Here is a 22176-nt window from a genome sequence, read left to right on the forward strand (position 1 = left end):
GGAACATACCTCAACATAATAAAAACCATATATGACAAACCCACAGCTCACATCATACTCAATGGTGAAAGGTTGAAAGCTTTTCCTCTCAGATCAGGAACAAGATAAGAGTGTCCATTCTTATCATTCCTATTGAACGTAGTATTAGAATTCCTAGCCAGAGCAATTAGGCAAGAAAAAGAAATAAAAACCATCTAAATCAGAAAGGAAGATGTTAAATTGTCTCTGCAGATAACATGATCCTATATATAGAAAACCCTAGGAGTCCATCAAAAAGGTGTTGGAACTAGTAAACAAATTTGGTAAAGTTGCAGGATTCAAAATCAACATACAAAAGTCAGTTGCATTTCTATACACTAACAATAAAATATCTGAAAAAGAAATAAAGAAAACAATCCCATTTACAATAACATCAAAAACGATAAAATACTTAGGAATAAGTTTAACCAAAGAGATGAAAGATCTGTACACTGAAAACTATAAGACACTGATAAAAGAGGTCAAAGACACAAATAAGTGGAAAGATATCCTATATTCATGGATTGGAAGAATTAACATTGTTAAAATGTCCAAGCTACCCAAAGCTATCTATGGATTCAATGTAATCCCTATCAAATTTCCAATGATGTCTTTCAAAGAAATAGAAAAACAATCTTAAAATTTGTATGGAACTACAAAAGACCCTGAATAGCTAGAGCAATCTTGTAAAAGAAGAGCAGAGCTGGAGACATCACACTTCCTGATTTCAAACTATATTACTGTGGTAATATAGAACAGTATGGTACAGACACATAGACCAATGGAACAGAATTGAGAGCTCAGAAATAAACCCATGCATATATGGTCAACTAATATTTGAAAAAGGAGCTAAGACTACTCAATGAGGAAAGGACAGTCTCTTCACTAAATGGTGTTAGAAAAACTGACAGCCACATGCAAAAGAATGAAATTGAATGCCTATCTTACACCACTCACAAAAATTAACTAAAAATAGATTAAAGACTTAAATTTTAGGACTTGAAACCATAAACTTCCTGGAAGAAAACATAGGAAAAAACTCATCATTGATCTTAGCAATGGCTTTTTGGATATGACACCAAAAGCACAAGCAACAAAAGCAAAAATAAACAAATGGGGCTATATCAAACTAAAACGCTTCTGCACAGCAAAGGAAACCATCAACAAAATGTAAAGGCAACCTATGGGATGGGAGAATATATCTGATAAAGGGTTAATATCCAAGATATATAAGGATCCCATACAACTCAATGGCAAAGTAACATAAATAATCTGATTAAAAAATGGGCAAAGTGGGGCTGGCCCACTGGCGTAGGGGTTAAGTTCATGCGCTCTGCTTTGGTGACCTGGCGTTCACGGGTTCGGATCCTGGGCATGGACCTACACACTGCTCATCAAGCCATGCTGTGGTGGCAACCCACATACAAAATAGAGGAAGATTGGCACAGCTGTTAGCTCAGGGCCAATATTCCTCACCAAAAAAAGAAAGGGGCAAAGGATCTGAATAGACATTTTTCCAAAAGAGACATCCAAATGGCCAACAGATACATGAAAAGGTGCTCAACATCACTAATCTTCAGGGAAATGCAAATCAAAACCACAATGAGACGTCAACTCACACTGATAAGAATGGCTATTATCAAAAAACCAAGAGATAATAAGTGTTGGTGAGGCTGTGGAGAAAAGGGAATCCTTGTGCACTATTGGTAGGAATGTAAATTGGTACAGCCACTATGGAAAACAGTATGGAGTTTCCTCAAAAAATAAAAAATCGAACAATCATACAATCTAGCAATCCCACTTCTGGGTATATATACAAAGGAAACGAAGTTACTATTTTGAAGAGATATCTGCTCCCCCATGTTCACTGCAACATTATTCACAATAGCCAAGACATGGAAACAACCTAAGTGTCAGTTGATGGATGAATGGAGAAAGAGGATGTGGTATATATATATACAGCAGAATATTATTCAGCTATGAAAAAGAAGCAAATCCTGCCATTTGCAACAACATGGATAATGTTGAGGGCATTATGCTAAGTGGAATAAGTCAGACAGAGAAAGACAAATACTGTATGATCTCATTTGTATGTGTAATCTAAGAAAGCCAGACTCAGAAACGGAAAGTAGATTGGTGGTTGTCATGGGCTGTGGGGTATGGGAAGTGAGGAGCTGTGGTCAAAGGGTACAAATTTCCATTTATAAGGTGAATGAGTTCTGGGATGTAAAGTACAACATGGTGACTACAGTTAGCAATACTGTGTTGTACACTTGAAAGTTGCTAAGAGAGTAGATCTTAAAAGTTCTCACAACATAAAATAAATGATAACTATGTGAGGTAATAGATGTGTTAACTAACCTTATTGTGATAATCATTTCATAATATATATGTATATCAAATCATCACATTATATACCTTAAACTTACACAGTGTTAAATGTCGATTATATCTCAATACAACTAGGGGAAAAAAAGATTCCGAATCTCTCATCAGACTTTTTTTTGCCTGGTAAGCCAACTCCAGTAACTGCTGAAAGGGAGGGCTCAGGGAATAGATGTCCACGCAGAATTCCCCTCACACCCACTTTCCATTACTAGCATCCTTTCTTTTTGTTAAATAGCTTATAATGTCATCCTGCTATGTCTTTGTTGCTTATTTGCAAGTTACCATGTTTTTGCATCTTTCCCCAAAAGCATGGACTTGAATTAAACCTCCTCCGATGGTCCTGCTGCTGCTTCTCTTTTGTATAAATCAGCATTTGCCTAAGTCTGTTCTGAGGATCATTTTCTCAAGATGCTCTGTGGGAAAAAAGAGCTCTGTGCCCAAATGAGTTTGAAAAATGCTATTTAAAACTGCTCTACCCCCACTCTGAGATCCATAATGCATATAGGCATATTAAAAGCTCTGAAAAGTCCTGAAATAAACTTATCTAACTAAGGGTTTCCCACACGTATTTGACTAGAGAGCCCTCTTTGGCTGTTGTTGTTATGTATAGACCTAGTGTTTTGTGGAACTTGTTTTGGAAAACACTCGTTCTTTGCTGAAATTTAAGTGAGTAATCCTTGTATTAGTCAGGGTTTTTCAGAGAAATAGAACCAATAAGATATCTCCAACTGTCTGTCTGTCTGTCTGTCTGTCTATCTATCTATCTATCATCTATCTATATTTATATAGATATATATATCTATAGATGTATATTAGAGGAGATTTATTATAGGAATTGGCTCACGTGGTTAAAGAGGCTGAGAATTCCCACAGTCTGCTGTCTGCAAGCAAGAGCACCAGGAAAGCCAGTGGTATAATTCGGTCTGAGTCTGAAGGCCTGAGAAACAAGAGCCACTGGTGTAAGTCCTACAGTCCAAAGGCCTGTGAACCAGGAGCTCTGATGTGAGGGCACAAGAAGATGGACAGTCCAGCTCAAGAAAAGAAAGAGAGAATTCTCCTTTCCCTTGCCTTTTTGTTCTATGCAAGCCCTCTGTGGATTGGGTGATGCCCACCTGCATTGGCAAAGGAGATCTTTTCTCAGTCTACCAATTCATATGCTAATCTCTTCTGGAGACACCCTCACAGACACACCAGAAATAATGTTTTACCAGTTATCTGGGCATCCCTTAGCCCAGTTAAATTGACAAATAAAATTAACCATCACAATCTTGTTCTTCCTTTTTATGTTTTTTTAAAAATGGACCACAGTCTGTGGATGTTTTGGCTGGGAAAATTTTAGTTTAGGTTTAGGCATGAATTTGCCTTTTGTTTTTCTTTTAAATTTTTGTAAAAGGAATATATTTATTATAGAACATTTAGAAAATACAAGTGAGCAAAAAGTCATCTGTAATTTTAATATGAAGTGGTAATCATTGTTAACACTTTGGAGAATATCTTTCTTTAAAATATATGTCTCAACCAGATTTTTTTCTCTTAACATTATATTGAGCAAGTTTTTCTATGTCACTCACTGTTCTACTGTTATTTTAAGTGGATGGATGATATTTTGTTTTTGGGGTTTATTTTTTTAAAACAGTTCCCTGTTGGATATAGGATTTTTAATCCCTCAATTAGTACCTGCATTGGTTCTGTTGGGAGTGGTATAGCATAATGGTCACAAGCATAGACTCAAGCCAGGCAGCCTGGTTTCAAATCTTGGCTCCAGTAGTTACTAGCTGTGTGACCTTGGACAAATTAATTAAACTCCCTGACCTCACTTTTGTCAACCATAAAATGAGACTAATAATAGTTCCAGTCTTGCTGGCTTGTTAAGGGGATTAATAAGTAAAGTGCTTAAAACAGTGATGGAACATATTGCTGTTGTTAAATACTTGTGCACATGCATGATTATGCCTATAGAATTAATTCCTAGTAGTAGAATTACTGATTTCAACAGCGTGTAGCATAATAATAATACATATTCCTTAGATATTTTTGTGAGGCCCAGCTCTTCGTGAACATTCTATGTTAGCTATTATTATGATGATGATGGTGTGCGAAGCACTGTGCTCAGTTACAGGAATATGGCAGGACATAAGAGAATCAAAGTCCTTTTTTTTTTTTTTTTTTTTTTTGAGGAAGATTAGTCCTGAGCTAACTACTGCCAGTCCTCCTCTTTTTGCTGAGGAAGCCTGGCCCTGAGCTAACATCCGTGCCAATCTTCCTCTACTTTCTATGTGGGACACCTGCCACAGCGTGGCTTTTTGCCAAGTGGTGCCATGTCCGCACCTGGGAGCCGAATTGGCAAACGCCAGGCCGCCAGGAAGCGGAACGTGTGAACTTAACCGCTGCTCCACCAGGCCCACCCCGAAAGTCAAAGTCTTGACCTCAGTGAAGCTTGCATTCTAGTGGTGTTGAAAGATTATATCAAATTCGAAGGTATTTAAATGGCTAATTTTAAAACCTAGAGTGGAGTAAGTGAGGCAGGGAGAGAAAGGGGGGCCTGAATAGACACTTTATTGATATGGGTGAGTTTAATGGGAACTGGAGAGAGGCATGCTTTGTTTTGATGAAGGCCTGGGTAAAGCATCTTGCCATCCTGGGATTAAGCTAATAAAATGTTACATGATATTCCAGGGACCTGGGGTTATTTCTTGGATTGTTTTTACATTCCCCTCCCTCAATTTTAAGCTATTTTGGTTCAAGTACACGTGTTCTTTGCAATTTATGAATCACCCATTTCACGAGTTTCCTATTCTTTTTACTTACATGGTAGAGAATGGGTTGTTGGCATGGTAACCACCCAGCCTTCCTCCTCCTGTGCACTTCATGGCTCTGCTCTGGTCAGACCAACAGCTGCTTCTGGGCAGCAGAGCTCGAAGGGCTCTTTGGCTCCTGACCAGACAGCCAGCAAGTGGGGATGTGGTCCTTTTTGGAATAGCACACCCTGACCAGGCCTGAAAGGGAGAGGCAGTCTCTTGTAGCTCATCTTGACTGTTTTAACCTCTCAGTTCAACATTACAAATAGTTCTCTGCCCTTATCCTTTTTTTTGGATGGTCTGCCACTATGCCTTTATTACTAGTAATGAACTATCTTAGCACATTGCTCTCTGTTTTTCTTATTGTGGTAACAGCTTTATCAAGATATAATTCATATGCCATACAATTCACACATTTAAAGTATACAATTTAATGGCTTTTAGTATATTCACAGTCATGCAACCAACAATCAATTAGAACAAGTTCATCACTCCCCACCCCCCCAAAAAAATCCTATATACTTTAGCAGTCATCTTCCTATTTTCCTTATCCTGCTTTCCACCCCACCCCCAGCCCTAGGCAACCACTAATCTACTTTGTGTCTCTATAGATTTGCCTATTTTGGAATCATAGAATATGTGGTCTTTGGTAACTGACTTCTTTCACTTAGCATAATGTTTTCAAGGTTCATCCATCTTGTAGCATGTCTCACTATTTCATTCCTTCTTATTGCTGAATAATATTTTGTTATGTGGATATGCCACATTTGGCTTTTGGCTATTACAAATAATGTTGCTATGAACAATCATGTATGAGTTTTTGTGTGGATGTGTGTCTTCATTTCTTTTGGATGTGTATGTAGCAGTGGGATTGCTGGGTCATATGGTAACTCTATGTTTAACCTGATTTTTTTTTGAGGAAGATTAGCCCTAAGTTAACATCTGCCGCCAATCCTCCTCTTTTTCTGAGGAAGGCCGGCCCTGAGCTCACATCTGTGCCCATCTTCCTCTACTTTATATGTCGGATGCCTACCACAGCATGGCTTGCCAAGTGGTGCCATGTTGGCATCTGGGATCCGAACCGGGGAATGTGTGCACTTAACTGCTGCGCCACTGGGCTGGCCCCTATGTTTAACCTTTTAAGGAACTGTCAGACTGTTTTCCAAAGCTGCTGCACCGTTTTACGTTTCTACCAGCAGTTTATGAAGGTTCCAATTTCTCCATATCCTTGCCAACACTTGTTATTTTCTGTGTTTTTGATTATAGCCATCCTAGAATGTGTGAGGTGGTATCTCATGGTGGTTTTGATTTGCATATTTGCATTTTTCTGATTGCTAATGATGCTGAGCATCTTTTCGTGTGTTCATTGGCCATTTCTATATCTTATTTGGAGAAATGTCATTCAGATCCTTTGCCCATTTTAAAATTGGGTTATATATCTATTTATTATTGAGTTGTAAGGGTTCAAGTCCGTTATGTATTCTAGATTCAATCCTCTTATCAGATATATTATTTGCAAAATTTTCCTTTCATTTTGTATGTTGTCTTTTCACTTTCCTGATTGTATCCTCTGAAGCACAAAAGTTGTAGATTTTGATGTCTAATTTATCTGTTCTTTCTATTTTTGTTTGTGTGCTTCTGGTGTCATATTTAACAAACCATTGCCTAATCCAAAGTCATGGAGAGTTACCCTAAGCTTTCTTCTAAGAGTTTTATAGTTTTACCTATTTTTTTTCTTTTGTGCGGGAAGATTTGGCCCTGAGCTGACATCTGTTGCCAATCTTCCTCTTTTTTTTTTTTCTCCCCAAAGCCCTTGTATGTAGTTGTGTATCCCAGTTGTAGTTCTGCTGTGTGGGATGCTGCCGCAGCATGGCTTGATGAATGATTTGTAGGTGCACGCCCAATATCCAACCTGGGGAACCGAAGCAGAATGCATGAACTTAACCACTTGGCCATAGGGCTGGCCCCTATAGTTTTACCTCTCACATTTAGGTCTTTGATCCATTCTGAGTTAATTTCTGTACACGGTGTGAGATAGGGGTCCAACTTCATTCTTTTCCATGTGGATATCCAGTTGTCCCAGCACCATTTCTTGAAAAGACTATTCTTTCTCAGTAGAATGACCTTGGCATCCTTGTCAAAAATCAATTGACTGTAAACGTGAAGATTTATTTCTGGACTCTTGATTCTATTCTATTGATCTATATATCTATCCTTACATTATTACTACACTGTCTTTGGCTTTGTAGTAAGTTTTGAAATTGGAAAGTATGAGTCCTTGAACTCTGTTCTTCTTTTTCAACACTGTTTTGGCCATTCTAGCTTCCTTGCACTTCCTTATGAATTTTAGGTTCAGCTTGTCAATTTCTGCAAAGAAGCCAGCTGAGAGTTTGATAGGATTTATGTTGAATCTGTAGAACAATTTGGGGGAGTACTGCCATCTTAACAATATTAAATCTTTCAATCCATAAGACGCTGGAGGTCTCTCCATTTATTTAGGTCTTTAAATTCTTTCAACTGTATTTTATAATTTTAGAATATAGGTTTTGCACTTCTTTTGTTAAATTTATTCCTAAGTATTTTATTCTTTTTGATGCTATTGTAAAGGGAATTTTTCTTAATATCATTTTTGGGTTGTTCATTGCAAGTATGTAGAAATACAAGTGATTTTTGTATATTGCTCTTGTATTCTCCAACCTTTTTGAACTCACTTATTTGCTTTAATAGTTTTTTAGTGGGGTCCTTAGGATTTTCTATATACTAGATCCTGTTATCTGAAAATAGAGATAGTTTTATTTCGTTCTTTCCAATTTGGATGCTTTTTATTTCATTTTTTTCCTTTTGTCTGATTGCCCTGACTAGCTGCCCTAATCTTTTCTTACTTATCAATAGAATTTGATATAGTTGATCATTCCTTCCTCCTTGGGCCCTCTCTTCACTTGGCTTCTTGGACACCTCACTCCTGTGGTTTTCCCCCTAGCTCACTGGCTGCTTTCTTGTCTTTTTTACTGGTTCTTCCGTTTCCCCTCAACCTCTTAACTATCTCCTGCCTCTGGACTCCAGACCCTTGTGCCTGCTTGCCTACTCGATAATCCCACTTAGATGTCCAGTAGGCAGCTCAAACTTAAAATGTCCAAAACTTACCCTCTAATCTTAAATGAAGTGTTTTGTGGAAAAAAGAAGACAATAAATAAGTTAACATTTACTGAATGTTTATTATTGGCACTATTCATTATCTTGTCTACAACACATCTCAGTTCTGATAGTCAGGGGACACGAATCCTGGTCATTTTGATTCTGGGGCCTGAGCTCCTTCCTAACGGCTATACTGTAGTTCTCCCCAAGTCATAAAATGTATAGCCCTACTTTTGTCTCCTCAAGATTGGCCTTTGGAGTAGTGTGATAGCTCAGAAAAAAAGATCCCATAGGATCTCTGGTAAATGGAATTAGAAGTGCTTGGGAGCCATGCGGTACTTCAGAGGTGCTTCTCCTCTTTTCCATCCAGAGTGGGTACATAGAGAAGTTTCCAGTGTGCAGACAGGCTTTCCCACCCCCAGGAAAGCCTGAGTTGAGTTTTTGGCAGGTTTCTCTTGGTTGCTTTCCCAGGTTAGTTTCTCTGGCCTTGAGATACACTTCCTGCCCATCAGAACTGCTCTCATTTATTTGCTTAACTGGATTCTCCATCTTTATTCGTCATTCTTTCTTCTCTCTTTCCCGTTTGTTCATTAATTGTCAGCTTCTCTGGGTTTGTGCAAGATAGTCCCCTCTGATATTTGCTTGTTCAGCACCTAGCACTGAAAATTTGCTCAGCATTTCTGACCCATCTGTGCCAACACTTTTCTTATTATAGTTCTGGTCCCCCCACACTCCCAACACACAAATTACTTCTACTTTTAAATAGCAGTGATAACTCCATTTTCTCCCTAAAATCTTTAATAGAAGTGAAAATGCCCGAGATGAGTCTATTCATGTTGGGACTACATTTTTACAATAAACTTTGTCCAGATTAAAAACCAGCCTGTTCTCAGGTGCCATCTGCAATCTCATTTGGTCCCCATGATTTGTGTCCCAAGGCAGCTAAGAAAGATGAGAAGACTGTGGTGAGGTCATTTGTCTATGTTCTCATAGCCAGTTAGGGGCAGAGCCACCTCTGTTCCCAGTTGAGCTGGGTTATTCTGATAAAGTTGGTGTGTCGGGTCTGCTGTCCATTGCAGGGTGAGGTCCTACCCTCAGGTTTTGCCTCTTGGTGCTTGGAGGTCTCACCCTTCCCAGAGGCTCCATCACTGGTACCTTTTTCTGTATGCTGAACCGTTCCTGACCACCTTTCCCTATGGGAGCTAACCTATCTTCTGTCTTTCCCCATTCTAAGTCTCAGCCAATTATGAGGCATTATGATGCTGTATCTGGAGTCAGAACTGGATTCAAGACTCAGGTTTCTGTGGCTTTGGGCCACCTCTCTGAGCTTTGTAGACCAGATGATCTCTAAGGGCGTTTGCAGCTCCAGCCTTCTCAGGCTTTATGATTCTGTTTCTCTGACAATTGAACCTGGACAAATGTCTTAATAGTTGGCCAGGGTTTAATATGCTACACAAGGGATGGCAAATACATAGCTTCTCTTCCATCTATCAACCATGGCAGACTCATTATATCATTTCATTGCTCTCCCATGGAACCTCAGTCTTCTCAATCCGGTATAGCATGCTAAGTAACCCTTACAGTGGATCACACTTGAAATATGTTTGTCCTCCCTGTCTTCCCTCCCACCTCTAGTGCTTCAGTCTAAAGGAGGGACTGGTGGTGACAGGATACCATGGGAGTTGGAAGCCTGGTTGTAGGGTTCAGCTGCCTGCACTCAGATCCGTCTCTACTGCTCTCTTTCTGTGTGGCCTTGGGAAAGGTAATTAACTTCTCTGGGCCTCAATTGCCTTATTTGTAACATGGGACATAATAATAGACCTACCTCATAGGATTGTAGAGAGGATTAAATGAAATAATATGTGTTAAAAAGTGCTTAGAATATTTGTACACTTTCCTGGCACATATAACTCCATAAATATTAACTGTTGTATTAATAGTGGCCATGATAAGAAGTTGGAAGGCTGGTGGAGGAAAACTTCTTGGGTTGACAGGGTCTTCCAATCTCCAAAGTAGTCAAATATTCATTCTGTCTATGAGGCTGGATTGATCCCTTTTCAAAATTTATTCGTTTATTCATTTATTTCATAAAAATTTAAGGCCTACTGTGTGCTAGATATGCAGCCACCTGTCTAGGATATAACAGGAACAAGTCCCTTTCAGAGTCTGCAGTGTAGTGGGGTGACAAACAAGTAAAAAGGTGTTACAGTATTCTTAATATTTGCAGTGATTGGAGTTTGCACAGGGTCTTTAGAGAACATTATGTGTGCAGGTGGGATCTTCTTGGTGATAGTGGTAAGTCTGGGTGGGAAGAGAAATATGTGAGTCCTCCAGATCTGGCTGGCTTCTTGACGATATTTCACAGGCAGTGGGTCTCTTGGGGAATTGTCAATACTTGTTCTTGCTGGTGGCACACCTCAGTGGCATGCTCATGCTCCTCAGCATTCATTCAGTCACTCAACTGATGGCCCAAAGTTTTTTTCACTGCACCCTGAGCTGTTCTTCCCCTGTCTCAGTCAGAGCTGATGGAATTGGGGAGCAGAGATATGAACAGATGAAAGAGCCCTAAATTTGCAGCTATGGAGTAGCTGGATCTCTCTGTGTACCTTAGGAAAGCATGAATGTCAGGCTTATCAGGGACTTGGAAAAGTCGATGAGTCCATCCCCCTGCCTAACTCAAGATAGAGCAAGTCTCTGTGACACTTTGTATGGTGATAGTGTGGAATGTGGGTGGGAGAAAAAGTACCCTTGTGTGGCTGGTGTGGGTGTTGGTGCTGTGACCCATCCTGTCCCCTCACTGGTGTCTTACAGTAAGCAGCTGTTGTGTGACGTGATGATTGTGGCAGAAGATGTCGAGATAGAAGCCCACCGTGTGGTCCTGGCAGCCTGCAGCCCCTACTTCTGTGCGATGTTCACAGGTATGGTGAGGGGCAAACAAAACCCACAGTTATGGGGCTGCAGCCCCACTGGGAGAATATTGAGGGTGGTGGTATGAGGGGAGGGAGGAAAGAGAAGTCTGTGACACCCACTACGAGGAGCTGCTGCTTGCCAGATGCTGTGCTTTGCATCATGGAGGACTCAATGGAACCATAGTCTCAGCCAGGCCAGTCAAGCCTGCAGCCCCTTGTCCACTATGAGGAAAGAAGAGGTAGAATCCTATAGTACGCTCGTTTGCAAACTTTGGCGTGTGTCATAATCATGTGGGGGAGCTTGTTAAACATATAGACTCTTGGGCTCATCCTCAGGTTTTCTGACCTCTCATTTTGCAGATGGGGGACGCTAAGGCTGAGAGAAGGGAAGGGACTTGCCTAAAGTCACACGGAATGAGTGAAACTTGGCTTCTTGATGGCTGGTCCAGTGCCTTACCGGCTGGCCCACATCTTGTCCTTCCCTAGTCTTTCCTTCCAGTCAGGGGGTGTGGGCCTCCTCTAGCCTTTATAGGAGCGTGGGAGAGATTTGGGAGAAGTGATGGTGGGGCTTGGGGAGAAGAGTAAGACTAGGAATAGTCACCATCTGTCATTCAGTTTCAGCACCGTTGTCAACTTTCCAGGGAGTCCCTGTTTCCTGAGTATGCCAAATAGCCTTCTCCAACTATTTCACATGTGTTACTTCTGAAACTCAATTCCCAGAAACTCGTGGGCCCGGCTTCCTGTCTTTGGTGCCTCACAGCACGTCTCCTGAAGCAGGTACACGCAGTGCTCTATGAATCACTGCTGACTAAAGGCCAGCTGGGCTGGGTGAGACCCCCCACGCTGGGTCAGGTGTCCCTTCCACATGCTCACCGAGTACCCTGTGCTTCCTCTGAGTGTGGTCACTAGCACTCTGCGTTCTCGATTGTTTCCTGGTGTCTGCAGTGCCCGTGCTCTGGCGTCTCATGTATCGGCTGCTTCTCATCCTGCAGTTTACAGCTCCAATGTCTCCTCCTCAGAGGGGCCTCCTCTGACCACCCTAGCCGTAGTTCCCCTCTAAGACTCTTTCCAACCCACAACTTGTATATTTTTTGTAACATTTACCACTATCTGAAAAATCATGCTGGTTGGTGGTTTATATGTTTTTCACTCATCTCTCCTCATTAGAATATAAGCTCCAGGGAGACAGGGATCTTGTTGGACTTGTTTGTTACTATATCCTAAGCACCTGATACCCAAGAGGACTCAAATTTTAAAAAAAATGAATGAATGAAATGTCTTCCACACTTGATTGTGAGCTTTGGGCACCTGGGGACCATATCTTGTCACTGTTGAATCCTCACTGCTCACTACGGGGCCTGGTGTTTATTATTATTTTATTATCATTTTTTTTTTTGAGGAAGATTAGCCCTGAACTAACTGCTGGCAATCCTCCTCTTTTTGCTGAGGAAGCCTGACCCTGAGCTCACATCCGTGCCCATCTTCCTCTGCTTTATATGTGGGATGCCTACCACAGCATGGCATGCCAAGCAGTGCCATGTCCGCACTCGGGATCCGAACCAGCGAACCCTAGGCTGCTGAGAAGCGGAACATGCAAACTTAACCGCTGCGCCGCTGGGCTGGCCCCCTGGCACCTGGTGTTGAGGAGACAGTGAGTCAGTGAAGGTTGAGAGAATGAGGTGGCCTTGCTGAGAATGGGTGAGTGCAGGCACCTATATGCTGGATAGCCTCTTCCCTTAGACCTAATACAGTGCGCAGCCTCTGCTGGGCAAGGGTGGCTCTTGCTGGGGGAGCCTTGGCACTTGTGTTTGGAGAGTTCCTCACACGTATGTCCCCCTTGGCTCATCATGTGAAGGAGGAGGTATCAACTTGGAGCTGTGCCTCTGCTAAGTGGACCAAGCCACTCTTACCTCACTTTGAGCCTTGGGCCAGGAATTTCACAGTGTAGCCTGGAAAACCAGCTAATTTCACTACCTGGAAATACTGAACCACGTTTTTTTTGGAGTAGTCTCAAACCCTAGTAGTAATGCTTTTATTTCACTTTTTCCCTCTCCTTCATCCACCTCTCTTTCTTTTAAAATAATTTATTTTATCTGCAATAGTTATTTAGCTACAACTTCAATAAATAGCTCTGCCAGTCATTCTGCTCTGCGTGTGGTTTGGAAAGTCCAGTGTTGAGAGAGGAATCTGTTTGGAATTGCAGTGAATTAAGTGTTGCCTTCACTTTTTGCTAAGAAGCTTGCCTCTAGGGTAGTGGAAGTACCTAAGGAAAAACAAAGTGATTTTAGAAATGGAGAGAAAAGATGCTTTTGGGTCAGGTCTTAGCTTCTAGTAATTGAAGGGAAGAGAGAATCCAGAGAAGAAAGCAGTCTCCTGTGATGCGCAGCTCAAGCCTTCCATTGAATCTGGTAACTATCCATCCTTTCATCCATCCATCCTTCCATCCATCCATCCATCCATCCACCCACCCATCCATCCATCCATCCACTATTCACATATATTCATTGCAGGAAAAAAATTAGAAAATCTGGGCAAGCAAAAAAATTAAAAGTTACATGTAATACAACATCTACATAAGATTATAGTTTATATCCTTTCAGATTGTGTACTTATTAATATATACAGATACAAAATATATTTTTAACCTGAGTTCATTTCATATATACACAGTCAAATAATCTTTTTTGGTGTGTGCTTAAAAAAATTACTGTTCATCGTCCTGGAATGTTCTTCCTCCCTGCCTCTTTGCCTGCCTAACTCCTGTTATCCTTCCTTAGTGCTTAAGCATCATTTCCACAGGGAGGCCTTCCATGACTCCCTTGGATTAGGTTAAATCCTTTTGCTATTAATACTCGTGGTACCCTATGCTTCTCTTTAGTATTACTACCTATTTCATTACTTTCTCAATATCTGATTTCCCTGCTCAGTCATAAGCTTTATAAGGGTAAGAACTGTGCCTTTTTAATTCATTGATGTGTCCCCACTGCCTAGCATGATCTTTCATGAAGTAGCTGCTCAATGAAAATTTGCTTAATTGAACTTAGCAATATATTGTGAATATCTTTTCATGTCAGTGAATTCATATTCACTTTGTAATTTTAATGGCTTTGTAAGATTCTGGAAAATGTATCCTAATTGAAAATCCATTGCATTATTGGTTGGAAATTATAGTTCTTTCTAATATTTTACTGTTTTAAATAATGCCATAATGGACATCCTTGTATCTTAATCTTTATTTACTTGCCTGGTTATTTCCTTGGAATAAATCCCTAGAGTAAGAAATAATTGGTTAAAGGGTTTACACATTTTGAAGACTTGTGAGACACGTGTGACAATTCCACAACTCTAGAACAGTTGTACTAGCTTATGCTTCCATCAGCAATATATGAAATTTGTGTATTTTTTGAGGCCCCTTGGTAAACAAATACAAAAAAAGCTAACATTGCAAAATTTTGTTCTAATTATCAAGTTCAGCTTCAAAATGCATAAAATGAGCAATGAAAAGGCCCAGCTGATTCTTGTTAAGTCCATTTCTATCAGCATGTTTAAGGCCAAAAAGAAAAGAAAATACATATGACTTTCTTCTGACGTGAGTGATATGATTACAATCTTCTACTCAGGTTTAAAGGGTTTTATGTTTTTATCCTCTGAGTTAATATTGCTCAAATATCTTGTGGTACTTCCAAATACCAACCCCACTCCTTGACCATGTCTTGCCCATGATAATTTGGAATAAATGTGCAACCAAGCTCTGAGTGCCCACAGCGGGGTGTCCAAAGGCAGGCAGCCTGTGAGAAGATCTGGGATGGTCAGTCAACTTAGTGGTCCTCCGCTCCTATAGCATAATGTGATTGGAGAGGCCAGCAGTGCTGTGTTCTGCCCATCTTTTTCCTGTGAGTGTGGAATACCTAAGATTTTACCTCCACCCTGATCTTCTTCATCTAGCACCTCTATCCCAGGGGAAGCTAATTTTCCCAAAATAGCCTAGTCAGTTTTTCCTCTTTTTTGTCATGCCTTTTACCATAGGTTCTGTGTACTATAGTATCTGCATTGCATATACGTCCCTACATGTTATCCAAATACTTTAAAAATGACCCCATTTAATGATGTCAAAGGGACCAAGTTCTAAAGAAGATAGGGGCTTAGGGTTCTTATGCCCATCGTCATGGCTAAAAGACATTGGGCTTCCATCTCAAAAGAAGCTCTGGGAGTGAGCTGTCCCATCCTTCTGGTATTTTTGCACTATACCCAGAGGCTGATTAGATTGGTTTTGTTCTTCAAGAAGTGTTACTGTCCAGTTTTTATTGGATTTAGACTAATGTTCAATTGGTGTCTTTGAACATGTGGTGAGTATAAATAGAAAGGAGACTCAGGAATGTGCTGGGGGTAAGAGGCAAGGGGCTTGGAATTTGAGTGGGTACCAACCATCCACAAAGCAGAACATTGAGGGCCCAGCTCTCTTACTCACCACCCAGGCATGCACTCATCCGGTAGAACCTTTGTTTCACCCTTTCTTCATACCAGGCTCTGCCAGGCCCTGGCCCATGTCCATATGCTCAGTGTTTGCATGATGTATTGGTGCCTTTGAAGACCTTCACATAACATGCAGCTCAGCAAGACTTAATCCAAGGCAATGGGGCAGGTAGGGAGGGAGGGAGCATTAGGAAATTGAATGCTTTCTTTGGATAAAGAGGGCCTTGAGGGAGGTTGTGGAGTAGTAGTAGTAGTAGATAGGATCTGGTTTCTGAGGGTTTTGCCCCTGAGGAGTTAGGGATTGGGTAGAATAGTTCAGGAAAAAATGGTTGGAAGCATCAAAGGCTGTTTGACCTCATCTTCTGTGCAACTGTATTTTAGAGTAAGTTATCTCTGGGCTGAAGCTTACAGTGACATAGGGTTTCTTCTTTTCATCCCTAACATACCACATCAAAGTCAGGCATCCTTTTCTGGCTTAGGAGATGTAGATTTGAGGGTGAGGGGTGCAGTAGTCATGTCTAAAAACATGTTGCTCTTGATGCAGAAATGGTGAGTTTCTTCAAGAATTGATTTGGATGTAGTTCAACACAGGCCTATATAGCACCTAGGAAGAGAGGCTGCTGTTCAACACCAACCAGCCCCCATTAAGGTACAGCTGATTTGACCAAGATGGTCTGGGGTAGACTTGTATGGACTTAGAGTAGCTCTGCCTTGAAATTGAGATCATCATTGGAGACAATCATTGGCAAGGAATGTTTTATGAATGTTCATAGAGGAGGTTTGGAGTTGTTGATATGGAGGCCTCTTTGCTGAAGATTAAACTCAGGGGTGGTAATGCCACCTTGCATTGGGAGATCGTGTGGTGTCTTGGAAAGGGCTTGGGAACCATAATGACCTAGTTTTCAATCCTGACTCCAGCACCTAATAGGTTTGTGGGGAATTCACTTAACCACTGTGGTCCTTTTTTCTTATCTGTGAGACTGAAATAATAACAATAACAAGGGAAAAAATTTATGTAATGGGAATAAGGCATCCAATACAGAATGGGTACTTAATAAAGTTTACTCATTATTTTATTTTTTTAAAAAGATTTTATTTTTTTCCTTTTTCTCCCCAAAGGCCCCTGGTACAGGGTTGTATATTCTTCATTGTGGGTCCTTCTAGTTGTGGCATGTGGGACGCTGCCTCAGCATGGTTTGATGAGCAGTGCCATATCCGCGACCAGGATTCGAACCAATGAAACACTGGGCCGCCTGCAGCGGAGCACGTGAACTTAACCACTCGTCCACCGGGGCCAGCCCAAGTTTACTCATTATTTATGGAGCACATCGTGGTTTACAAAGCTCCTGTGGATGTGAGGGGTGGCTCAGATACCAGCTGCACTGATGGTGGTTACGGTTGATTTGAAACATCTGTGTGGCTACGCAGACATTTTCTCCCTGACTTGATGCTCCATGTGCCTCTAGCTGAACAGAAAGACCTTTCCAAGAGGGGGAAGGAGGAGATTCCAGGGTGACTAGGTGGTGGGGTGATATCCATCACTGCGGCTCTGCTGAATCCTGCTGTCACAGTTCTTACACTCTCATTATCTCCTTTGATTCTCACACAGCCATGGGATAAAGGCGAGGCAGGGGATGTCCTTATTTCACAGGAGGTAGAGGTCAACCTTTTGCAGTTCAATGGTCCAGACCACTCACCTACAGGAGGGCTGGCTGGGATTCAGGGGGATGGCAGGCTATTTCTTTTTCTCATGTGAGGTTAACGTGTGACATAGGCCTCAGCTCTAACCAGATGAGTTGGCAACCCAGATATTAGGACTGGCTGGGTGAGGGTTAGGGGTAAGAAAGTTTAATAGCCTTCTTAACACTCATGAAAGATCATTGTGCAAAGGATAAGGATCTTCTATTTTCTTTCTACCCAGAACATGAAACGAAATTACAGCAGTAAGGATCCAAGTTAGGAGTGAGGAAGAATTCTATAACATAAGGGCTCCTGAATGCACTTTTTTCTTCCTTTTGACATACAACTTTGTAGGGGTGGTTGGAGAGTTAGCTCTGATTCTTCAGAAAGACCTGTCAGCCACTCTCTCCTTCCTTTCTCATTCTTGAGGCTTCTTTTGCTGAATAATAGGGTGGAGTTTACACCAATGACCTGAAAGAGGAGCCAGTGATTTTCTCGACTTATTGAGTCTCCTGTGGTAGTATTTTTCCCCTTTTTCTCCTCAAGCTTACTTGTCAAGATATCTTGTCAAGCACCTCCTCCCTCTTGCTCCGTTTGGCAGTCTTTCACCTAAAAAGAGCTCAGTTGTACACATGGTGTGCCTGCTAGGATCAAGAACTATAGCTTGCGCTCTTGTACCTGCTAGAGGTGTGGGACTGTGTGCTGTCCTGGCTCCCTTCGCTTCTCAGAGACTTCTAGGTGCAAGGTCCTAAGTAGAGTCTGAGGATTTAAAGAAGCTGAAGACATAGACCCTTAGCCCGGGCCACCATCATCTGTGATCTAATTTACTGCAGCCGCATTCTAATTGGGCAACCTGCCTCCTATTTTTTCCCTCATCCCCAACCCATTCTCTACACAGTGGCTATAGTGATCTTTCCAAAATATAAATCTGATATATCCCTCACCTGCTTAAAATCTGTCAGGGGCTCCCCATTGCTCTCAGGATGAAGTCTAAACTCCTTAGCATGGCCCACAAGGCCCTCAAGTGGTCCAGACCCTGCTTATATCTCCAGCCTCATCTGCCCATTTCTCTCTTTGCGCTCTGTGCTTCTTCCAGACTCAACTTCTTATGGTCTCAGAACAGGTTATGTTCTTTCTTACTTCCAGACCTTTCTATATACTATTCTCTCTGCCTGGACTATTCTTCCCTTATACTCACTTCTCTTCTGAATAAGTATAACTTCTGTATACCAGATCTCACTTTAGATCAGTGGTTCTTAACCATTATGAATCAATCTGATGAAAACAATGGACTCTCTCCACAGAAAAGCAAATATGTGCTCCTGTGTGCTCATCATTTTGCATGCAGTTCAGGGTACAAGAATCCCCACTTAAGAATCTTTTAAGCTGAGCACCATTCTCTAGCATTTAACACACTTTGTAATTGTTGGTTTACTTGTCTCTCACTCCACTAGACTGAACTCCATGAGGGCAGGGCCATGACTTGTTTACCATTGTGTCCTCTGGGCCTAACAGCACATTGGGACTGTTTGATATACATTTGCTGAATGAGTGAATGAGTGAATGAACAGTTATCTGCCCTTGAGTGAATCATATTCTATTTGGAGGAACAGGACATGCCTGTTAACAGATTACAAGCAGAAGATGGAAGGGGCTAAAAAGATATGCAACCAAAAGACATTTTCTGAGTCTGAGGTGGCTGGGCTGGGCCTCTTGGGAAACACTAGCAGAGGAGGGCTTTTGGGTTGACCTTGAAGATAGATAGGACTTACAGGGATCGTGTTCTGTTTTCTAGAAGTGTTTTGTCAAATTAGTAGAGGTGAGTGAAGGAGCAAGAATGACCACGGCTTTGATGGTTTCTGCCCCTGAGGAATTACTGGAGTCCATGGAATTATGAGAGGTCAAGAGAAGGCTTCTCTTCCTTTTTTTCCTTGCTCCAACAAATATTTTTTATGTACTTGTATGCCAAGCACTTTGTTAGGTGTTGAAGATATCTTGACAAGTAAGCTTGACAAGATCCCATCCCTCTTGATTCTTGCTTGCTAGGTATTAAGTACTAAGTTATCCTCAGAATTTGGACCAAAGCCTTGTTTGGAAGTACTTTTATCAAGGTCATTAGTTAGGGTCAAGTTTAAATTATAGAGGGATTTATTAGAAATGCTATGAGGTCTAGAGTTAGGCCAAGGTTCAAATTCCAGTCCTGCCTCTTACTAGCTATATGCAAATACAAATTCCAGTTCTATAATTTGTAAAATGGGATGTAATATCTACCTCCTGGGGTTATTATAAGGGCTAAATGAAATAATGTGTATAAACTCTTAGCAGAGGGCCTGGCACATAGTAACAACTATTATTCGTACCACTTTCTGGGTCTCTGTGAGCTGAAGGCTTAGTTTGGTGCAGTGTTTTCTGCTGGTCCATAAGAGAGAATAAGATTGAATTTTACAAATTTCAATGAATTACACAGGTCTCTATAAGAGAAGTTTCCTTTTTTTTTTTTTTTTTTGAGGCCCAAGTTCTTAAGCTAAGAATTGGCTATCTTTGATTATCTTTCGCAATATAATTACCAACTGGACCTTTATTAATGAGCTTCTTAATACCTGTTTGGAGGGATGAGTTTAACTTCTGATTTCCTTGTGTGTATGTTTTTGTTTGTGTATTTCCGGTAAGCTAAAGAGAGAAATTGTGAGAGCCTGTCTTATGGGTAGAGGAGAAACCCAGCATCTTTTCCTGTGTCCTCTCAGTCTCTTCTTCCTTCTCTAGGCTCCTTGTGCTGAGGCCTTTCACTGGCTTCTACCGGCAGACAGAGGAGAGGAGAGTGGAGGGTCTCTGGTCTACCTGATGTGGCAGTGAAGGGAGCAGGCAGGATTTGGAATGGTTTTTCCCCCTTTCCTCCCTGGTCCAGAGTCATTCATATCTACAACTGTGTCAGGACGGGACCTGTGGATTGGTGGAGGAATCGTGTGCAGTCCACAGCTTGGAGATGGGCGTCTGCAGCCCACATGCTGTACTGTACTTTATTTTCTTGGCTCCAGTGCACAAATTCCACAGAGAGAAAACAGCCGCCCAGGCTCTGTTTTCACACTCACATAAGGGCTTCTGAATCCCTGTTTCTTGCAGTCTGGTTGCCCTTTATTTCAGTCTATAAAGACACATGTCTTGTCTGTCTTCTCCTTCTGAAAGCTGCAGCCCTTGTTGAATGAGCCTGGCTCCATGAAGACCTGTGTGCTGTTTAGGACGGGGCCTCAGGGCTGTGCAACTGCGGGGCCGCTGCTGCCCTAGTTCACAGCCCACGCCCTCCTCCCTTTCTTGGATTATTATCAGGGCCTCCCAACTGTTCTCGCTGCCTCTGATCCAGCTTCCACCCTGCGTCCAAAATTTCATTCAAAAATACCCATCTGTTGATGTCATTCCCCTGTTTCAAACCTCTCAATGGTGCTGTTCTTGGGATAAAGTCCAAACTCATTTGCGTGATTTACAGGGCTCTGCAAGTCCTGACCCCTGTCTACCTCTCTAGCTTCTTTCCTCTCACATGTACCAGCCATATCAGCCTCTCACTTACTCCAAATTTATCCTTCTGGCACTTTTCTCACTTTCCACCTATGGTTCCTGCATCCAGCTCATCCTTCCTCACCTTTGCTGCCTGTGAACACTTCTTTATCCTCTAATACCCAGCTCAGATGTGACCTCCTACTCTGATGCCTTCCTGGATCACCTAGGCAGTTTGTTCCTCCCTTTTCTGTGTTTTTGAGATTTAATATAGCATAGTGATTATTGTGTGGGCTCTAGAGTTGGACTCCCTGGTTTCAGTCCCAGCCTGGCCCCTTCCTAGATGTGTGACCATGGGTGAAATGAATTACCTACCCTCCTGTGCCTAAGTTTTTTCATCTGTAAAATGGGGGATAATATTAGTAAACCTCATAGATTGTTGTGAAGATTTAAAAAGGCAGCACTTTAAAGTGCTTAGCACGATGCTTGGCTGTAGTTAGCACCCAATGAATGTTACTTTTTATTGTTGTTATCATGGTACTTTGCGTATACCTCTACTAAGTTCTTATCACCTCTGTTTATAAATATTTTTATATATCTTCTCTACTAGACCATTTCCTCCTTGAAGACAGGTGTGCATCTGTTCACTTCCTGGCCCTGTGTGTACAAGTTTACAGTAAATGTTGGTTGAATGAGTCATTGCATACAGATATGCCTTCAAAACGGAAATGGGCAACAGATAGAGTGGGGAATGCTTAAAATTGGGTTTGAGGATGGTCACAGACCCAAAGTGGATGTGACCTTGATGTCAGCTGGTTTATCCTCCTCTATGCCTGAATCTCTTCTGCTCCCTCCCAGAGCCGTTAGGTGCCAAGTTCATGTCCATTTTGTTTTTGTTTTGAACTCTAGGTGACATGTCTGAGAGTAAAGCCAAGAAGATTGAAATCAAGGATGTGGATGGGCAGACGCTGAGTAAGCTGATTGACTACATCTATACGGCTGAAATTGAGGTGACTGAAGAGAATGTCCAGGTAAACTCAGCGCCAGCTAACAGCTTAGTGTATCACGCACTCAGGGCCCACTGTTTTATAGCATCATTTCATTTAACCCTCACAACAAATCAGTTGGTAACTGGAGAGGAAACAAAAGCTCCAAAGAGGTTAGGTGACTTGCCCCAGGTCACATGGCCAGTAGGTGGGTGAATGACCCTCAAACTCATGCCTGCCTGACCCTAGCATGCATGCTCTTGACCACTAGGCTGTAATACCTCAGAATGAGCTTGGGCC

At 41.6% G+C, this 22176-nt stretch overlaps 1 protein-coding gene across 4 annotated transcripts in view; it reads left to right on the top strand.

Annotated features, from left to right (window-relative positions):
• The window catches only part of KLHL3 (kelch like family member 3), a 111488-nt gene that overhangs the window by 14521 nt on the left and 74791 nt on the right, over positions 1 to 22176 (top strand). For 2 of the 4 annotated variants that reach the window (XM_014828459.3, XM_070517328.1), the window contains exons 3-4: positions 11151 to 11257; positions 21800 to 21921. In XM_014828459.3, coding sequence (XP_014683945.1) covers positions 11151 to 11257; positions 21800 to 21921 — 229 coding nt within the window. Of the gene's footprint in view, positions 1 to 11150; positions 11258 to 21799; positions 21922 to 22176 lie in introns of those variants that run through there. The other 2 variants (XM_044780525.2, XM_070517329.1) reach the window with 2 other exon arrangements.

This window comes from Equus asinus, chromosome 9 (genome assembly GCF_041296235.1).
Source record: "Equus asinus isolate D_3611 breed Donkey chromosome 9, EquAss-T2T_v2, whole genome shotgun sequence".
NCBI classification, from domain to species: Eukaryota; Metazoa; Chordata; class Mammalia; order Perissodactyla; family Equidae; genus Equus; species Equus asinus.